This window comes from Ctenopharyngodon idella, chromosome 22, assembly GCF_019924925.1.
Source record: "Ctenopharyngodon idella isolate HZGC_01 chromosome 22, HZGC01, whole genome shotgun sequence".
NCBI classification, from domain to species: Eukaryota; Metazoa; Chordata; class Actinopteri; order Cypriniformes; family Xenocyprididae; genus Ctenopharyngodon; species Ctenopharyngodon idella.
The window spans coordinates 19441210-19462609 of record NC_067241.1 but is presented as its reverse complement, the minus strand read 5'-3'; the positions used below and the strand labels follow the sequence as shown (position 1 = coordinate 19462609).

General features: G+C 36.6%; 1 protein-coding gene across 1 annotated transcript in view; it reads right to left on the bottom strand.

Moving 5' to 3' along the window:
- pex14 (peroxisomal biogenesis factor 14) overlaps positions 1-21400 on the bottom strand; it is an 82082-nt gene that overhangs the window by 20979 nt on the left and 39703 nt on the right. Inside the window, exons 4-5 of the mRNA XM_051879880.1 lie at positions 8279-8398; positions 3452-3537 (exon numbers count right to left, since the gene is read on the bottom strand). Of these exons, the coding sequence (XP_051735840.1) occupies positions 3452-3537; positions 8279-8398 (206 nt within the window). The remainder of the gene's footprint in view (positions 1-3451; positions 3538-8278; positions 8399-21400) is intronic.

Sequence of the window (21400 nt, the reverse complement as noted above, 5' to 3'; positions counted from 1 at the left end):
AAAGAAAATGTGAGTGGTGCTTGCCTGCGCAAAAGTCACTTTCACAATGCTGTGAACGGTTGCCGCTGCATCACTACACGGTTTCTGAGGGGTTCAGAGTGTCTAGAACATCTGTAGGTCAAAAGAGCTCAAAGCAAAGTCTCTAATCATGCCTGTTTTCTGCACATTTTATTGCCCACCAGGCGAATATCTTTTAGTATATTTGCTCATGGTTCATGGGTAATATACTACCATTCAGAAGTTTTGGGTAAGTGTTTTTTTTTTTTTTTGTGATGCATGCAAATGATGCATTTATTTTATCAAATACAGTAAAACAGTAATATTCTGAAATATTATTATAATTTATGGTAAATAATAATGGCAAAGCTGAATTTTCCGAAGCCATTACTCCAGTCTTCAGTAGGGCTGCAACAAATGATTATTTTGATAATAGATGAATTGAACGATTACTAGAACGTTTAATCGACTAATCGGCGATTATTTCACAGATTAATCAGTAGGCTTTGATCGATTATTCAGCTTTTGCAATTAATTAAAATATTAAATTATTATAAAATATTGACCCAGATTCTAACTAATCAATAAAACAAGGAAATCACTTTAGCTTTTGAAATGTTTTTTTTTTTTTTTTTTTTTTTTAATGAACTTCGAGCCACCCGAATAGACCAGACAGACCTTCAGGTTTAGTCCAATAGTCCATCTGCTACAATGACTGGTACTGTGCTTTTTCAGGACTGGGCATTGACAAACTTCACAATTCGATTTCTACACATAAGTTTGCGATTCGAGTCTGATATAGATTTAATTCAATTCAATATCGATTTATTGGGATATACACTACTGTTCAAAAGTTTGGAAAATTGGTAAAATTTTTAAAGTTTTTAAAATAAGTTTCGTCTGCTCACCAAGGCTGCATTTATTTAATTAAAAAGACAGTAAAAACAGTAATATTGTGAAATATTATTACAATTTAAAATAACCATTTTCTATTTAAAAATATTTTACAAAGTAATTTATTCCTGTGATCAAAGCTGAATTTTCAGCATCATTACTCCAGTCTTCAGTGTCACATGATCCTTCAGAAATCATTCTGATATGATGATTTGATGCTCATGAAACATTTCTTACTATTATCAATGTTGAAAACAGTTTTTTTTTTTTTTTTTTAGGATTATTTGATGAATAGAAAGTTCAAAAGAACAGCATTTATCTGAAATATAAAACTTTTCTAACATTATACACTACCGTTCAAAAGTTTGGGGTCAGTAAGAATTATGTTTTTTTTTTTTAAAAGAAATTAAAGAAATGAATACTTTTATTCAGCAAGGATGCATTAAATCGATCAAATGTGACAGTAAAGACATTTATACTGTAACAAAAGATTATATTTCAAATAAACACTGTTCTTTTAAACTTTCTATTCATCAAAGAATCCTGAAAAAAATATTGTACACAAATATTTTGTACAACTGTACACAATAAATGTTTCTTGAGCATCAAATCAGCATATTAGAATGATTTCTGAAGGATCATGTGACACTGAAGACTGGAGTAATGATGCTGAAAATTCAGCTTTGCATCACAGAAATAAATTACATTTTAAAATATATTCAAATAGAAAACAGTTGAACAGTTAAATTGTAATAATATTTCACATTATTACTGTTTTTACTGTATTTTTAATTAAATAAATGAAGCAGACAAAACTTATTTTAAAAACATTAAAAATCTTACCGATCCCAAACTTTTGAACGGTAGTGTACATCAGATACGGCACATGTTCATATTTCTCAAGGAAAGAAAAATCTAAACTAATGGTGTAAACTCTAAAATAAACTATATATTAAAGATTAAAATTAACAACTGATTTGTATACAATTGCATATAATGCAGTTTTTATAATAATGCTGTAATAATAACTTTCCTAAGGCCCTGTTTACACTAGTGCGTTTTTGTTTTAAAATGAAAACGAGCCTCGTCCACACTGGCATTTCCACAGTGTTTCAGAAATGATCTACACTACATGACGTGTGTAGAAGTGTAAACAGTTGCCTCTTGCCTATGCATGCAGGTAGTTTAACTGCACAATGACAACAAAGCCAGCAAAGTTGCAGTTCAGTCTCCATGTTATTGTTTACACAGCTGTCAAGGATATGCAGAGCAAACGTGGTCAGCCATGCCATCGTTTTCAAAAGTCTCCGTTTTGGTCCGTTTACACTGAAATGCAACCCCGGCATTTTTCAAACTAAAATGGGCTCTGCAGCGAGGGTCAAAAACGCCGGAGTACTGTAAACGACAAAAGCAAACGTTATGCGATTTAAAACAAAAACACATTAGTGTAAATATCAATATAGTGCGTATTTTTGAAAAATGCTCCTGTCTAGAGTTAATTTTTCTAGCCAAATATCGAGTTAATGGTCCCTGAATGGCTTTGAGGTAAATGTGACGTTAGGGGACATTGTTTACAAGCTGTTTTACTGACATCTTTCTGAGGTTAAAACACTGATTGAGCAATTACACGAGACATGACGCAGATTTCGGTAAGTTGTACTGTTTCTTTCAAGTTACCGTCTGATGTTCATTCATGTTTACTTGGTGCTGTAACTAGGGTAGGGGATTTGTTCAAATAATAATAGTAACAATGAAACAGCAATAGTAACAGTTATTACTTCCTGAGCAAGCACCAGTAATGGGAATGAGTGAAAACGAAAGTTGTTAAAAACGAGAGTTGATGTCACATTCTCAAAAGATCATTTTAAGTATTGAACAAGCTACAGTTTCAGATTGTAAAACACTCTTGTCAAAGGAAAAAGTGACTTTTTCTGTTAAAATGACGGGTTTGGCTCACTACATTAATAATAGCAGTCATGTGGGCTACTGGAGATGGAGACTGGCTTTATAAACACACGTGTGCTGAGAGCAGCAGAGGAACTGACTGACTGAAGTGGTCGAGTGCAGACGGAAGCTTAGGAAGCTAAACATGACTTCCTAATCATGACATCATGGGAGTTCCATTCAATGCCATTGCAAATGCTTGCTTAAAGGCCACTACTCCATTTTCTTTCTCTTATAAAACAAAGTAATGGAGTCCACATGCCCCTGTGGGCAATGTGGGTTTACTGTCATTGGGAAACGGGGTCTCTCCCTTATGCAGCGGGGCCTGAGGGCCCACGCACCCATCCATGCCCACGTTCACAGTTATGTGGTGAAAGTATTGGAAAGCGGCAAGAGTGCTGCCGCCGGGTTTTTCCGAAAGGGAAAACAAAGAAAAGATCTAGGGGTTGAGATGAGCTCATTCTGATGACGCTGGACAGATTGACTAACCGCAGCCATTTACTCAACATCATTGTAAAAAACTCACACAAAAGTAGAAATGCTCGGAAAAGTTTGAGTTCTCAGAATAATGAATACATTTTGAGAAATATGCTACTGGTGGCTCTTACACACATACCCGGTAGAGATGATAGAAGCCAAAGGCCATTCCTGCCAGGATGACAGCCAGGGCACTGTAGTCTCTCCATCTGTAACCTGAGGGACCTGCAGGGACACACAAATACAAGCCAGTCTATTAGCCAAACCCTGGGTAAAGCTGTGGTGTACCTTCTGGTAGATGCCACATTTAATTTGACATAAAAGAAACAAAGCTGTGATGTACAAAAATACAGTGTATTTCTGAGCATTTTTTCTTTTTTGCAATGGTTTTGGTACAGTAACATTATGAATCAGCATAATGATTCAATTCAAAACTCTGATTCAGCGATTCATCTGCATCATCACTCAAAATTTTTCTGGGAACATCCCTATATATTTTTTTCATATATAAAAAAGCTTTAGTAAAAACATATGTAGGTAAACACTGCTGTTTACGGTTATGTAGGTGTATTCATTCAAAAATTAGTAAATATGATTCTTGCGTGTGTTCATTTAGTGAAGAGCATGTGGGAAGGCAAACATTTTTACTTGATTACATATTTTGAATCTCATGTTCTGCAAGTGTTTGGTCAAAATGATGGCTAAAAAAAAATTGATCAAAAAATATCCACATGAATATTGAATAATATATTTTATGAAAATATTTTTGTTTCTCCACAAGACAAAAAAATAGAAACCACTGACTGTTCTTCTACCCTTCACTTCTATGACTGTACCATCAAAGCTTTTTCATTTGCGTCAAACCACTGTATAAAAAAGATGTCAACACGGGACTGAGGTCTAGTCTATACAGGTCTATATGAATTGAAGCTCTTGTTCCTAGAAGGAAGGGGAGGGAGAGAGAGTTCTGATTACACGTGGTTGTGGAAGCGTAAACTAGATCTGAACTTGTAGATTAAGTACCACATTACTGTAAAACAGAAAATGAGCAATTTCATCAGCTACGAGCAGAACGGAAACTCCCGCTTACAATATTTGAGGGGAAAATCACTCTGTTAAGGGTAATTGTGATCTTGAAGAAATGGAAATGACAATCGTTTAAAAGATCACTCGCACGGTTTCTGCTCAGACCTCGCACAAGTGCTCACAAACGATGAGATGGGGTGTGAATGTCACATAAGCGCAGTATTATCAGGTACTATCAGGAAATGAAAGCCCACATCAAAGAGTCCCTCCTCACCCCTTACACTTATTCTCAGAGAAAGACAGTTGACCTAACAAAATGCGAAAAAAAACAGTTCAGTGCAGATTAAAAAAAACAGAGCATGCTCTGAAAACACTCCTTTAGAGAGATCAGAAAGATACCTTGCTAACAGCTATACGATTTAAGTCATTATGCAAGTCAATATTCTGATGATGAACCATATTAAAAATCAAAGGTCAAACTATCTAAGTAGCAGGAAATAAACAACTAGGCACTCAAAAGAGTCATTATTCAAGCAAAAAGAAAGCCCTGCCTCAAACTCACGTCATTGGTTGAGCCAATGTTGCTGGGTCGGGCTGGTCGGGAACCTCAAACAAACAATCAATGTTTTAAAAGTGGCTTTTCCGAGAATCAACTTACCAATGGCTTACATGCTGTATAACTGGCATATTAATATGGATATGAGAGAATGTTCTAACATTAAATAAATGACACACTTCAGCTTTACATTATATTTTAAACAGCTTGTGAAAGCAAGAGCAGCCGTTTCAATTCACGCTGAGGCAATCTGGCAAGGCTCTGCCAACCGAAAGGAGGGAGAAATTATCATGCAAATGTTTAACGGCACACCAAACAGAGAAGTAATTAAAGCAAGCCTGGCTCTGGCAGGTCAACATGTCAGATACAAAATGCTCCATTTTGTAACATAGCGAGGTCTGCGGAACAGGTGTGTTACTGTAATTTGTTTGAATCTGCTCTACTGAATACAAATAGATAGGCTCGCTAATAGACTAGCAATGCAATACTACTATTTCATTTTTTGATAAACGGACAATGTGTAACTGAACACGCAGTTTTTATCTGATTAATTATATGAGAGGTCTGTTAGGGACATCATAAATAAAAATCTGGCCCTGATTCTTGAGAAATGGGACAAAACACATCCCACAATTTTTCCTGCCATTAGTTTTTAAATAGCAGCATTTACACTAGATCACTAGATGCTTCGTTACACAAATGTAGCATTTTATTTATGCTCTTTAATTAAAATAGTATTTAATGATCACTTACTACTCCTAAAAGCATGATTAAAGTACATATGTATTTTATATTATATATATTTTGTAATAAATAAATCTTTCTAAAAGAAGGTCTGGACTCAGAGGTGCCAATTCATGTGTGAAAATGATTCTTCATGCTCTCTGAACCATTCTTTCACAATTTTAACCGTGGTGAATCTTGACATTGTCATCCTGGAATATGGCCATGATGTGCCTTTCTACATGGTTTGTAAGAAATGAAAAGCTACACACTCCATCTTTAAGGGTTAAAAGAACCGTTGCCAAACATATAACAGTCTAGAAACATAAAAATCACTGTAATAATGATCCATTCATAGATTCTTAAGTATCTGCCTAATAAAATCCAAACAGCGACTTTTTTTTTGGCCGGGCAGTGTATATGTCATATATTATCATTTTAAAAAAATAGTACACCCAAAAAATGAAATTATGTCATCACACTCATGTTGTTCCAAACCTGTAAGACTTTTTTGGAACACAAATGAGGATATTTTTAATGAAATCTGAGAGGTTCTGTCCCTCCATTGACAGTCCATGCAACTACCACTTTGATGCTTCAAAAAGTTCATAAAGAGATCATAAAACTAATCCTTATGAATCGGGCGGTTTAGTCCAAAGTTTCCAAAGAGACACAATCACTTTATATGATGAACAGATTGAATTTAGGCTTTTATTCACATATAAACATTGATCAGCGAACATAAACACGTAAAACATGAGAACAAACCTCACTGGTTCTCGCATGTCAAGCGAACATGCTTGGGCTTCCGTTTACCATAACTGATGGGTGTGTTGATGAATATTTATATGTGAATAAAAGCCTAAATTCAATCTGTTCATCATATAAAGCAATTGTATCTCTGGACTCAACAGCTCAATTCATACGGATTAGTTTTACAATCTTTTTATTAACTTTTTGAAGCATCAAAGTAGTTTCGTAGCTGTCAATAGAGGGACAAAATTCTCTCAGATTTCATTAAAAATATCTTTATTTGTCTTCCCAAGATGAGCGAAAGTCTTACAGGATTGGAATGTCAGGAAGGTGAGTAAATGATGATAGAATTTTCATTTTTGGGTGAACTAACCCCCTTTAATTAAATTAGCTAGTAAATATTCATAATAAATGTTTGACATTACTTTAGTATCTGATGCTGTTAATTCATATTGCATGATATTTGTCACTTAATTTGTGAGAAAGTTGAATAATTGTAGGTAAAACTGATCATGTATAACAGACTGCTCCAAAATAATTCTTTGGTACATAAACTTTTCTGCACTTTTGTAACCTTTATTCTCCCAATACTCAAGAAACAGTGTCTTGAATATCAAATCTGTCTGAAGACTGAAGCTCAGTGACATTCTACCTCTTCAAACACATCAAAACATCAGCAAACCTGCAACTTCCTACAGCTTCCAGTTTAAGGACTTCTGACAACATCACTTTTCGTATCAATGGTAAACACCACATTAACTAAGTGTCCTTGCGGGAGCATGGCGTGTAGGAAACACATGATGACAGTTTGGGCAAATTCACAGGCCTTGAGCTTAGACCCTGACCGATCTGACCGATCTCCTACTTCAACTCGAGATCCAAACGGGACTCCTTCTTCCACATCGGTAGCCCCTCCATCTCCACTTTCCACTCCTGCTTTTTATTTGGTCACTTAAGGTGTGAGCATGGCCTCCATTCCCCTTTTTTCCAATCTCCGTTCAAATTTATTGGGTTCAGAAAAGGCCCTACTGTCCTTCTGCCGCTTGAAAATAGAGATCAGAGTATCCATTACTCCGACAGAGATGGATGCAGGTCCTGACGCATCGTCCCCATAACAAGGACATCAAAGAGAGGGACCCCCTCTTTCCAACACTGACCCCCGCGAAGATCTCCTCACTCTCCCCTCATTATGCCATTCTCTCATAGCCGTTTTGATATAAAACCCCCCACTCTAGTGGGGCTGAAGCCTAACTACATGGCCATCCCATCAACATCGCTTTCATTACAAAACATGAGATGGCGGGGAGTCAAGGACAGGGTGGCAATAAATGAGGGTGGAATACATCTGGAATCATTGTCATACAGGTTAAGCATTATGCGAACTTCATTCAGGATTGGTAAATCAGCGGCCGGCCTGGAGCTCATAACCCGAAGAGGTAATAAAGATAGAGGCTGCAGAAAGGCCCTCGGCAGGCCAACCAACCACAGATTGTCGTAACGGTGCGGACATCATATCGCAAGGCCGTGTGGGAATTAATTATGTGCCTACACAAAAATGATGTTGTCCGCCACTCATTTCCTTTGAAAACCATTCGCTTAGAATAACAGTTATGTTTGGGCGCTTATAAAAATATCTGCACGATATTCCAAAGTATTCCACGCAGTCGGTCTGTTTTGAATTGATGTACGAGCGAAGGTTTAAATAGGATTATGGGAGCACAGAGGAGACGTCTTCGATGGGGGACTCATTTAATATAGTCACGCACCATTTGGTAGAGAAAATCTACTAGACTAGACGAGTCATGTTTAAGGAGTGCATGGGCCGAGAAAACATACAGTGAGGGGACGGGTGGAGGGGTTATAGGGTAAACCACATATCCTAGCAAAACCGATTGTGGTAATACTCACTGTACGGGGCCAGTTGAGCAGGGTGAGCGATGTGCGCGGGCCCAGGAACAGCGACAGTCAGCAGCTCCTCCGTACTACCGGACCGCTGGATGGCTAGATCAACCTCCTCATCGGTCAGACCTGCATGGAGAGAACGTGGTATGACATTCAACACATCACCACTATAAGATATTTACAAAAGCATTTATATATATATAAAATAAATTGTGCATATATTTTTGGTCACATTCACAGAAATAGTTTGGTGTTTTTAGATAATTTTTTTTATAATTTTAAGTAGTATAGCTAGTAATTATTCGTAATAAATATTTGACTACTTTTGTATCTGATGGTACTGAATCATAATGAGTGATAGGCCAGGGAAAACAATTCATTTGTGAGAAAACGGAAGATTTGTTGGTAAAAACATTGGTGAAAACCTCTGAACGGATTGCTCCAAAATAATGCTTTGGTACATAAAATTTTCTGCACTTTTGTAACCTTTCTTCTCCCAGTATTCAAGAATCAGTGCCTTGTCACTCACAAGATAATCTGTCTGAAGACTGAATGAAAATGCCTGAAAACTGTGAAAAACAGTGTAATAGGAGAGGGAAAAGTGGTGATATATAGTGCACAGCATAAATGAGTACACCTCCTCTGAAACTTATGAAAGTCAGCAATTACTCAGCTACTTACAAGACATGTTAGGGTTTTTTAGAGATATAATGTTCCAGCAAGTCTGCTCAATCAATTACCAAAGAAGCATGTCAAAATTATTCAGGAAAATAAGATTTTCTTATCAAGGTGATAAAATGTTGTGTAGCAAAAATGAGTACACCCTCCTAAAAGTTACTAAATAAAACAAAATGAAAATTTTCTGGTGTAAGTTTAAGGCAATGTTTGATCAACAGGTTAGTATGTTGAACCAAAACATTTAAAGAGAAGTAATTTCTCGACAATTAATAGTGTTATATAACCCACTTGATGCTGACAACAATGGAAGCACTTGGGAGAGAACTGTCAGGAGACTTATTTCTTAGCACAAAAGAGGACAAGAGGATCACCAAATCATTGTTTTAAGTGTGAAAATATAGCAAAAGTAACACAGAAATTCAAAAACAATGGACTTGTGACAAGGCCCCTGAAATAATCAGGCCTTCATTTGTAAGCTTTCATTTAGGGATGAGGGATTTTTTTTTGCTAGACAAAGAGCAGGAGAAATACCAAGCGAGTGTCTCAGCAAGCAAAAGCTATGAAAAGAGTGATGTTTATCTCACAGAGTAAGATGCAGCCTGCAGAAATGACATGCATGGTTGTTGTTCTCACTGGAACTGCCTACTGTAGCCAAAGCACAATAAAGCCATTTCCAAAGTTCATATTTACAAAATATAGATTCTGGGAATCAATACTCTGGTCTCATGAGACCAAATCAAACATTTTGGATTTAACAGCATCCAAAATGTTATGGTGTTGCTAGAGGAGGAGTACAGTGAGAACTGCCTGGTTCCCACAGTAAAGTTCAGTAGTAGTAAAACTCTTATATAGGGATGTATGAGTGCTGAAGGTGTGAGGGAGTTGTGCTTTATCAATGCTGTCATGAATTCCCACACCACTGTGTAATTTAATACACAAACTTGAAACAGAAGATGTTACCCTTTCCTTATTCCCTGCATTGTTGGGCATTTTTTCAACATGACAATGAGGATATGCATTGTCCCAAGGTGAAAACCCTTCTGTGGACATGTATTGCACTCAATCTGTGGGGGATTCTGTAGAGACGATTTGAGCAACACTCCCCATTAAAGATCAGGGCATTTAAGGAGCCCATCATCCAGGAGTTAAACAGGACAGATGTGACAATTTGTCATGAACTTGTACACTCCGTGCCAAGAAGGGTCAGAGCAGTATATTCAAAATTATGGAGGGCATACTAAGTACTAGAATATTATACATTTGTTGAATTAAATCTAGGGTGTACTCATTTCTGCAATCCTTAATTTAAACAAAATTGGCTAATTTACTTATTTTATGGCTATTAATGATATATATTTTTATTATGTATACGTTTAATAAATTTATGTTTGCCATCTTTCCATGAATTGTATTAGTGATCATAAAGAAAATACATCTTTTATATTTGTTCAGAGGGGGTGTACTCATTTATGCCGTGCACTGTAAGTAGAGGTGTGTCCTTGACTGTCCTTTGCAACCTGCAAATAAATCTAAACGTTAAAACTCTTGCTAAACTAGGTTAATAGCACTATAGGCGGCAGACGTAGACCAGGATGAGCAGCTCTGGAGGTCCAAAGCTCTGAGCTCCTCTCCATTACAGTCAGATCTCAAGAACAGAGCCTGTCCATTTCCTGCCGCTATATTTCCCCAGGTAGAGCTCAGCGGAACCCCAGACAGATAAAATGCATTATTTTAATTTCTTCATTGTAATGTAAATGTATTACATAATTTTGCAAATGCCAATATAATTTAATCTTCAGATCTTTTTTAATGATTTTAGTGGTGATTAAATTGCATAGAGGTCTCTGATGGAAAATGGCAGGAGAGGGAAAAAAAAATCTAATATTAATATTTCCTTTTGTGGAAAAAAAGCTGGTTTATTTCCAACACTGCACGCAGTCATTGGTCTGTGTCTCGTCTTGATTAAGCTTCTCGATGCGGGCCTAAACAGAGCGGTGATGGGGCAGACGGCAACAAGAGACTGGAGAAACACTAGGAAAGGAAAGACAGAGGCGGAAAAAGCCTGTTAGTCGAATGTACTTGTGCGTTGACATTTAATGAAGACATAAAAGCGGGGAAAACATTATGGGCTTCCTCTACAATTGGCACATAAAACCCAAATGCTTTAACATCTCCATTTAGAGCCAATGGTTTAAAAAGGCTCCAGTTTCTATTAAACTGTAAGTTACACATATCAATTTAATAAATCTGCTGAATCCTACAATACACACACACTCCCTCTGACCTTTGTTTGTCCACAGTAGACTGGAGTGTGTCACGTCTGTCATTGCGTATTTAGTCTCTCTCTCGCGCGCTCTTGCTCTGTTTACTGGAGAAATCCCCTTGGGCATTGCGCTACTCTATTCCACATGCTTTCATACGGCACGGCTGCCTGCCAGAGAGCCAAAAGGCTGAGCTTTGCTCCAAATTGAGCTGTTTAAAGAGCAGACAGCAAGCTGTTTTTGCGCTGTAATACACACATCATAAATGTGGCAAATGCCAGTGCCACATGTGCTTAAATAGAGCAGAGAGAGCTGAGAGCTTGGCAGAGAACAGAGTCTGAGCCTGTTCAGCCCTGTCTGCTGTCTGCTGGGTATGAAATCACAGTCACACTTCATAGAGCCACACTAACAACACTGCAAAACAATACAAGAGCGCAGCGGAGGTAGGGTTGCATGGTTAATCACGCGGTTTTATCGCTGCGTTTCATGGTTTTCCAGTAAAAGTTTCAATTTATAATGGCGAGAGAGTTTAATTATTGGAATTATTGCGTAAAAATTGCACCCTTTTTATTTTTAGAAAAGCTAATGTTTAATAAAAACAGAAATACATTTCTTTATTACAAAAAATAAAATGTATCATGACAAAAAATACTATCAGTTTTCTGTTATGAGGCCAGTGAAAAGAAAAAAAAAAAGCTTGATGTCCAGAGGCATAATTATCAGTTACTGTCCATAACAAAAATAATTAGTGGCTAAAGCCAAAAAGTGGTCTTGAGTGGCTTTCATCATCCTCCTAATCAAAACAAATCATTCCTCCTTCAAGTAATGTACACTACCGTTCAAATGTTTTGGGTCAGTTACATTTATTTGAAAGAAATTAATACTTTTATTCAGCAATGATGCATTCAATTTAATTAAATACAATTCAATTTCCATTAAAAAAAAATGATGTTCTTTTGAACTTTCTGCTCATCAAAGAATCCAGAAAAAAAAATGCATCATTGTATTTAGTGTTTTCAACAATGATAATAATAAGACATGATTGAGCATCAAATCACCACATGTGACCCGTGCCGGCAGAATGAGTTGGAATGCGCACAGGCTAATAAAATGGCGGTCGAAATTGAGGTTCACACAAAAATTTGTTTATTAAGCCCTCATCTGGCGATCCCAATGCTTCAAATAGCAATTAAACATCTAAAAGTATTTTTATTTGTACGTTTTCTGCGAGGAGTACCTTTCCTTTGTCCATGAAAAATGTCGTTTTTCTCTGCTCGCTTCTGGACAACTGGCGCTTCCTCTCAGCACAAGTTTGCGCACACACACACACACACACACACACACACACACACACACACACACAATATATATTTCCTATAGATATGGATTTTGACTTGGTTTGTGCCAAATTTGGTGTTATTACCATGAATTTTAAGGTATGGTTGATTTCGTTTTGAAACCTTCAGAAAACTTGATTTTTCTCAAAATTGACTTTGCTGACTTTATTGACTTCATATGGATTCCAACAAATCATACATCATTTTGAAGGTTTTTTTTTAATAGAGAATGTGAAAACAGTAACTCATTTTTGAACATTTGCTCATTGTGACTCATTTTGCCAGCACAGGTCATTTATTAAAATGATCATGTGACACTGAAGACTGGATGGCTGCTGAAAATTTTGCTTTGCCATCACAGGAATAAATTACATTTACATATTAAAATAGAAACCAGTTGAAATAATATTTCACAATATAGTTTGCTGTATTTTTTATCAACAAAGGCCACCTTGGTGATCATATGAGACTCAAAAATATAAAAAAAAAACTGCCCCCAAACTTAGTTTTTAACTACAGACTGTAGCTGTAAAACAACTTAAGGCGCATTAACAGTGAACGTGCAGCCACGGGTAAGCAATTACCTGTATTTTATAACCACTTCAGATGAGGCTCATCCGATCAGAATTTGTAGTCAGATAAAAATTGCCTAGTTATTTAACAGTTTATGGAGGTTTTTGAATCGCAGTTTCCACTTGAGATAGCAAGAGGACACAGCAGCAAAACGTTAACGTCCAGAATTTATGACACCGATCTCTCTACATATAACCATATTCTCCCTTACTGTCAAGAATGATATTAACAAAATTTATACCGCCACCATTTTCATTAAAATGACCATGTAGCCAGTTTTACCTCTATTACGGAAATCTCTAGGTGGAGGTCAAAGTTAAAAGAAGGGCAGTTTCTGTGGAGGTTGAAATGGCCCTGAAAAAAATGTTGAATAATTTAAGGCAAATATTGGTCATCCTGTCTTGCATGGCATTCAAAGTGCCAGGAAGCAGCCATGGCCATGTGCTGAGCTGGTGCAGTCAGCCTGTACTGTCCAATAAGCAATAATGTGTCCCTGGACTCCCTATTCATCTGACCACACCAGACTGCTTGGTGGCAGACTATTGAATGAGACTTGGAGGCCCCCCTCTCATTTCCTCTCACCGTAAAGACGCCCTCAGGAAGTTCACGTTTTCGTGAGTTCACCTCAGAATGAACAGGTCGTTTTCTAAGGACGTAATGAACAAATATGTACATATTTGTAATGTCATTTGAATTCTTAAATAGCACCCACTGCGCAACTACAAAGTGGTCCGCCATGCATCCGAATAAGATGCATGCAAATTCATTAACGCGTTTGCTTTTCTTTCGGGTTTTCGGACTCACTCAGCTGTTTTGTCTCCTCTGATGCCTTTATTACAAAGAAAATGGGACGACAAATGAAAGACCTTTGAGATCCAATTTAAAAGAAGGACAACAAGAGTGAATTTTACATATAAAAGGAAAAGGACACAAAAAGGAAACAAGAAATTTATTACAGTTTCCAAAACCTGTGGAATGACCCCTCGGACCTCCATTTCAGATCGACCCGCCGGTAGATGAATTTTTTTAAGACATAAATTACATCTAATGACGACACCGTAAAAAAAGAACAATAATGGAAAGCTATTCTGTATTTCATTATACTGTATTATTTGGTGCACCTGATACACGCAGAGCCTGTTTATGAGTCACCATATTAGCAGATGCTCAGTCGAAGCATTTGCTTTGACCTTGCCATTCTCATTGGGGCATGAAATTACGGTGGTGGCACCACGATATTACAGCTATAAATACTGTAAACTGCATATCTGGGCTACGTTTTCTATTGTCTTTCAACATAAACCTGATCGGTATTTATTTAAAGGAAAACCCATTGCTCTCTGTATTATTTATGGCTCTATTTTCTGGGCTCTTATTTTCAGGATGTTTTTTTTTTCACCCTTTTTTTAAAGAGTGATGAGGCGACTCATCCAGCCATAAAGTGCAGTTCTCCAATTTTGGCACTTGTGAACTTCATAGGGTATGAACAAGCTCACAGGGACAATTATAAAATTGCTTACTGAAAGGCTGTCAAAGGTGGCTGCTCTTTTTTCAGCAGACCAACAAGGCTTGGATGAAATCGCTTGGTGATTATTTCTTATTATTGTAATAGTACCAAACTGAACAACAAGAAAAATACTTAAGGTCATAAAGATGGAGGTCACTGAGAGCGTTTCTGTGAGATTTCACATGTCAAGTCCATGTCCCACATGATTGCATGCCTTAAATAATGACCGCTCTCATAGCGTATTCATTTATGTATTAAAAAAAAAAAGAGAGGAGTCTGGTCATTTTCCTGCTTTATCGCCGTCTCCTGATGACAAAGTGAAAAGCGACTGGCCTAGGTGGCGCCGTGGAGTAATTTATAACCACATCAATCCCTTTGTCTTTTATGCAGGCCTTGGTCATTGCCATTCCTGTCCAAGAGGTGAGTCGCATCACCTTACTTGCAAACTCTTTCCTATTAATATCAGGGATGATGAACCATTTCTTTACCTTCACGGCGTGAGCGGTATTACACCTGCAGTGCACCAGTGTCCCTCATGGCTCTTTGAGCATAATGAAATGACTACAGGAAGAACACTAGTGAGGTCAGAGATCTGAGCATAGAGCTCGTGTCTCACCCGGATGTCCACATACAGGTTTACAGGAAGCTACTGGGTGAAGTTTGTGACAGGACAATATAGAAAAATCCTTGACTTTCTCTGTTGGGAAAGCTAAGGAAAAACAGTATTACATCCCTGATTACACAACCTGAAGACAGTAAATGAAGGACAGTAAAATCTGTACCGCCGCCAACTAGCAGTCAGCTGAAAAATTCAGCCTGTAGTTTTAAAGATAACGACGTATCAGCGGGCACACTTCATTTTTAGTGATTTCCCCTGAGTGAGAACACAATTTAATGTTGTTCATAATTAAAATATCATTTATTAGAATCAAAACTCTGTTGAGAATGTTTGTACGCTTAACTAAATGTTGTCAAGTGCACACAATAAGGGGCCTTTCACACATAACGCGTTTTTGTATTTCACTGAGCTGCTTTTCCATTGTTTTTTTCTATGAAAACTAGAACTAGATGAACACCTTTGACCATTGTGTTCGCATCTTTTGCAACGCATGCCAGAGCATTCTAAAAATGCAGCGCTCAAGTTAAAAGAAGTTTAACTTGTCACAATTCCTTGCATTTTTCCACATTCCACTATCCACGTCTCGCGTTTTCCGAGTTCTGTGTGAATGACCTCAAAGAAATTTTAATTCTTTGAGTCAGAGATCGTAATGACCAAAAGTAATGACTTATGACACAGTGAATGAGTCATTAGACAGATTCAAAATGATGACACATGAGTTTAAGATTCTTCAAGTGTTTTTGGCCAAGAACAAGCTTTTAAAGGTGCAGTGAGCAATTTTTGAAAAAAGCTGTTGAAAGTGGATTGGAGTGAACAGCACAATACACTTGTAGCCAATGTACATTAAAGCTGAAATTAGCTGAAAACCTGAATGATGACAACACAGAATAATGTACAAACTAGAGATGTACTGATACTAAATTTCTCTGCCTGAGACCGATAGCCGATTATTCAGAATGATATCGGCCGATGCCGTTACCGATAGTTTGGTTTTTCTTAAGCAAAAAGAAATCTCTCCCAAATAATGTCACAAACTATACAGGGGACCCTCTCATTTGGTACACTACAATATTAGAGGTTACAATTAACAGCAGAGGTATTTATTATTTATTTTCAGATATAATAATTACACTCAAATAAAAACTGAAATGTTTGTATAAAGGTATCACATAAGATAGTTTTCATAAGCACTTGTTGTCTTCATGGCATATTTACACAAACATAATTAACAGTAAATAAGCTCCTCTTTAATGTTTTTTATATAGATGGATAGATAGATAGATAGCTAAGAAACTGTGAACATTGGAAAACATTCCTGAGGTAAATTTGATATGATGTGACAGTCTTCTACTCAAGCTGTTTTATTGACGTCTTTCCGCGGTTAAAACGCAAATAAAGTGATTACGAGACCTGATACATTCCGGTAAGTTGTACTATATCTTTCAACATACCCTTGATGATCATGCATGTTTTTCGAGATATAACTATTGAAGAGGGAGAAAAGGCTCGCGCTCCGAGCTGCTGCCTGAACTGAGGCGTTACAGCGATCTGACACGTCACATCTAAGAGCGTCAAAACGCCATTTATCGTTTGAAATTCTTGATAAAATAGACAGAATTTGAAAACTGAAACAAATTCTTATCAGAAGTAACAAAGCACAAAGATTTTTGCGATTATTGGATGGGAGGCGCTACAAATAATTTTTGATGTAGGAAAAAAACACAGACCTGGCAACCCTTGCTTGAACTATGGGTGATTCATAGGGGCAAAAAGAGCCTATGATCCAGGGGATTAAAACGTATATATTTCGGACCTAGTGGAGTAATTTACTCCACTTTAATCCCCTGGATCAAGCGACACCTAGTGGTTGTTACCCAAAAAGCATCAGAGTTTCGCCTCTTGGGTTCTATGCTCTTTGTGCGAGAGGAGAGAGAGTGAGCTGTGCAAGAGGGAGATTTGAAGAAAGAGAGATGGCTGAGAGACATTACAAAAGAGAAAAGCTCAGAGGAATATCATGTGGGAGTGGTGTGTTTGTTTGGGTTGATTTCAAATATCAACAGTGTTCAACAGCGATTTTGAGAAATCGCATACTGCAGCTTTAAGAGTCAACAGTTCACAAAACATTCAATTTATACTGAAAACGTATAATAAGCTACAACAAAAAGTATTCTGCCGAATCCAGCAGTGGCACAGCCGAAGAGTGATTTATCTGTGATTTTAGAGGCACAATGTTTTAAAAAATGTTGTTATAAAATACAATCATTATATTATAATAATAATTTAAAATAATTATATAAAAAATAATGAAATGTAAAATGAAAAATAAAATATATTTTAAAAAATTAATAAAATATTTATTTAATAAAGTCTTTAATCAAAATATAGAACTGATGGGGAAAATGCATCTGAAAACAGTCACTGAAATAACTGTAAAGTGATTGCAGAGTGCTACCCACTAAGTTTACATCACTAAACCCACATGCTCATTAGTGTGCATCGAATGATATGAAAATCAAGATACTGAGATATACATTGAGCCATAACCTGCCAGAAAACAAGTTGGTTTACAGATCTCTCTCAGTACGATAAATTTGGAAATTATTGGTAAAATTGTACAGACCGCAGTAATTGCAGTGTAGTGATTACATACAGTTTCTTTAAACCACCTTTCCTTAAGGACAGCTCATACAATTAACGCAAGCCTAGATAATAAGTACATATACACCCACATTTGGAAAGCCCAATCAAAGAGTGATGTAATGATGTGCTGGGAGATCAGTAATTCACAATTTACACTGTAAAATGACCTGCTTAGAAAACATTATCGCATATCTCTGAATGCTTACCGAGACCAATCACATTCTCCTTGAGAAGAGAGGGAGACAGAAATACTGAGAGAGAGTGAAAGGGGTGGAAATCACGAAGGTATCCTTCAGCACGGATTAGAGCATAATGGCATGTAAATAATACGTGTAGGAGAGATTGTTGTGTAAAGACGCTGCAACATGTAATCAAAGTGCTTCCTATTTTCCCCTTCATCAGCTGCCCGCCAGTATGGCTGCTTGCTGCAGGAATCCAATTTAACTCCCCACTCCACCAGAAGATGGTATTGTTTTATTTTATGGGGGCTTTGACATTTCTCGCCGTTAATATAGAGCAAAACTGGAAAATATTTACATAAATATGCCATTAAACTGTATTAGAAATTAAGATGGATAGATATTTTGGTGTCTTTGTTTGGGGGGAAGTGACCGACCCGAAATCTGATCTCTGATCTTTGTAACGTCCAAATGCTCCTCTCATTTACTTACATCAGAATCTACAGATCAACAATGTCTCCTTATGATTTTGCCTACTGAATTTCAACCAGTCAGTACTTGAAAAGATTTTGTTTTGTTGAAACTACAAAACAGAAATAATGTTACAATGTAAAAAAGCACTCCGAAATGCGGCGCCTCCTTGATGTCCTTTCCCAATATTGTTTCCCTTTCTCCTCTTTTCATAATCTGATAACGTCCTATCAAATAAAGGCATAAAAGCCCAAAAATATCTTTACACTTAGTGTAATTAAAATAAATCAAATCAATTAATTTTTAAATTGGTTGACTTTTTTAATATAATATATGCAATTTTATGTAGTTAACAGCTTATGTAGCTGTTTTATTTTATATAATAATAGCTGTACATGTAGGCAATTTGTGTGAATTGAGGTAAATTTCTGCAAAAGTGCTCTATACTCATCTCAAACTTCACAACAATACACCACTCTTTCCTATTTTCATCCCATCAAATATCTCAGGCTATAAAACCAACCAATAACAAACTAAATGCAGTTATAAAATACCAGCTTCTAGTCTATATTCCTCCTACTGCTTCAGTTTGAAAGGAAGCAACTGAGTCTATTTTTCACCCACAGTATTGATTGCTTTTAGTTTAAAAGTGACTCATTGTAATAATGCCACTTTAATAATATTAAAGATAATGCTAAATTATATACAGTACATTGAGAGTTAAAAGGGACACATTTTTGGCCGACGAAGGGGTACTTAAGGCTTAGTAAAGTGGCTTAGGCCGTACTATACAGTTGCAAGAAAAAGTATGTGAACCACTTGCAGAATCTGTGAAAATGTGAATAATTTTAATAAAATAAAGGAGATAATACAAAATGCATGTTATTTTTTATTTAGTACTGTCCTGAGTAAGATATTTTACATAAAAAATGTTTACATATAATCCACAAGACAAAAAAAAATAGCTGAATTTATTAAAATAACCAGATTCATAAGTATGTGAACCATTGATTCTTGATACTGTGTGTGGTTACCTGGATGATCTACGACTGTTTGTTTGTTTTGTGATGGTTGTTCATGAGTCTCTTGTTTGTTCTGAGCAGTTAAACTGAGCTCTGTTCTTCAGAAAAAATCTCCAGGTCCTGCAGATTCTTCAGATTTCCACCATCTTTTGCATATTTGAACCCTTTACAGCAGTGACTGAATGATTTTGAGATCCGCCTTTTCACACTGAGCAACTATTAAAAAAGGTTCAAACATTCACTGATGCTCCAGAAGGAAACATGATGTATTAAGAATCGGGGGTGAAAACATTTGAACAGGATGAAGATGTCCAAATATTTCTTATTTTGTTTAAATATACATTTTTTTCATTTAGTACTGCCCTTCGGAAGCAACAGAAGATACTTTCATGTCTCCCAGAAGACAAATTAAATACAATTTACCTTGATCTTCAAATTCCAAATGTTTTCACCCCCCGTCTATTAATGCATCATGTTTTTTTCTGGAGCATCAGTGAATGTTTGAACCTTTTTTAATAGTTGTGTTTGAGTCCCTCAGTTGTCCTCAGTGTGAAAAGATGGATCTCAAAATCATTCAGGCACTGCTGGAAAGGGTCCAAATATGCAAAAGATGGTGGAAATCTGAAGAATCTGCAGGACCTGGAGAATTTTTCTGAAGAACAGAGCTCAGTTTAACTGCTCAGAACAAACAAGAGACTCATGAACAACCATCACAAAACAAACAAACAGTTGTAGATCATCCAGATAACCACACACAGTAGTATTAAGAATCAATGGTTCACATACTTATGAATGGGGTTATTTTAATAAATTCAGCTATTTTTTTGTCTTGTGCATAATATGTAAACATCTTTTATGTTAAAAAAACTTTTTTTTTTTAACTTTTTAAAAAAAATTATAAAATTATTCACATTTTCTGCAAGTGGTTCACATACTTTTTCTTGCAACTGTATATATATATATATATATATATATAAACAAACAAACAATGGGGAAAACCGTTGTATAGCAAAAAACTGCCTCTATAAAATGCAAAGAAAGCAGTGTGCACAAATGGTTAAATGAAGCAATGATGCACAAAACTATATTGTGGATTACAGACAAAATTCTTAAATGCCAAACGTAATCTAGACGAGTACATTAACCATTACTATTGAAGAAATTGTTCCTGCATTTAGCAATTATTACAATGACCATGGCTTAACCCTGTCCCTAATTAACAGGTATTAGCCATAAACAGTGAAAATTAAAGGTCACCTTCATAACCACTGATCCGTTACTTCAGCTAGCTTTTTTTAAGGCACGCTTTAATATGAACAACGTTAATCAAATTAAACTTTCAAGCAAACTCCGGGAATGGCACTGAAAACACTGCACGAACAACACAGAGCAGCACGTTAAAATTGCTTCTGTGAGCTCAGCAGGGCACTGGGAAAATGGTAAATTTCAGGAGAAATTTAATAAGGAGAAATTGGCTTAAGATTACTCAGCACTTTGCTTCTAGATTAGTCTCCCTCCTACCCTTCAAATTGCACGAGTTGCTTTCAGAGTGATACAACATTGTGACATAATTACATTGTTGAAGGTGAGGCTCAGTAGAAATGGCTCAGTGCTGACACAAGACGATTTTCCAGCACATGCAAATTTACAGACGGCTCACTTTAAAGCCTGCGCCCTTCTGCCATTTGAGGGACTAGTTAAAAAAAAAAAAAACCCAAACGTTTGCATGTTGACAAAAGGTTGCTGATTGCGAACCACAATTAAAACAAAAGAGTCATTGTGACTTTAATCCGAAACCCGTCCTTAACAACATGCATTATGAACGGTGCTTACAAATCATT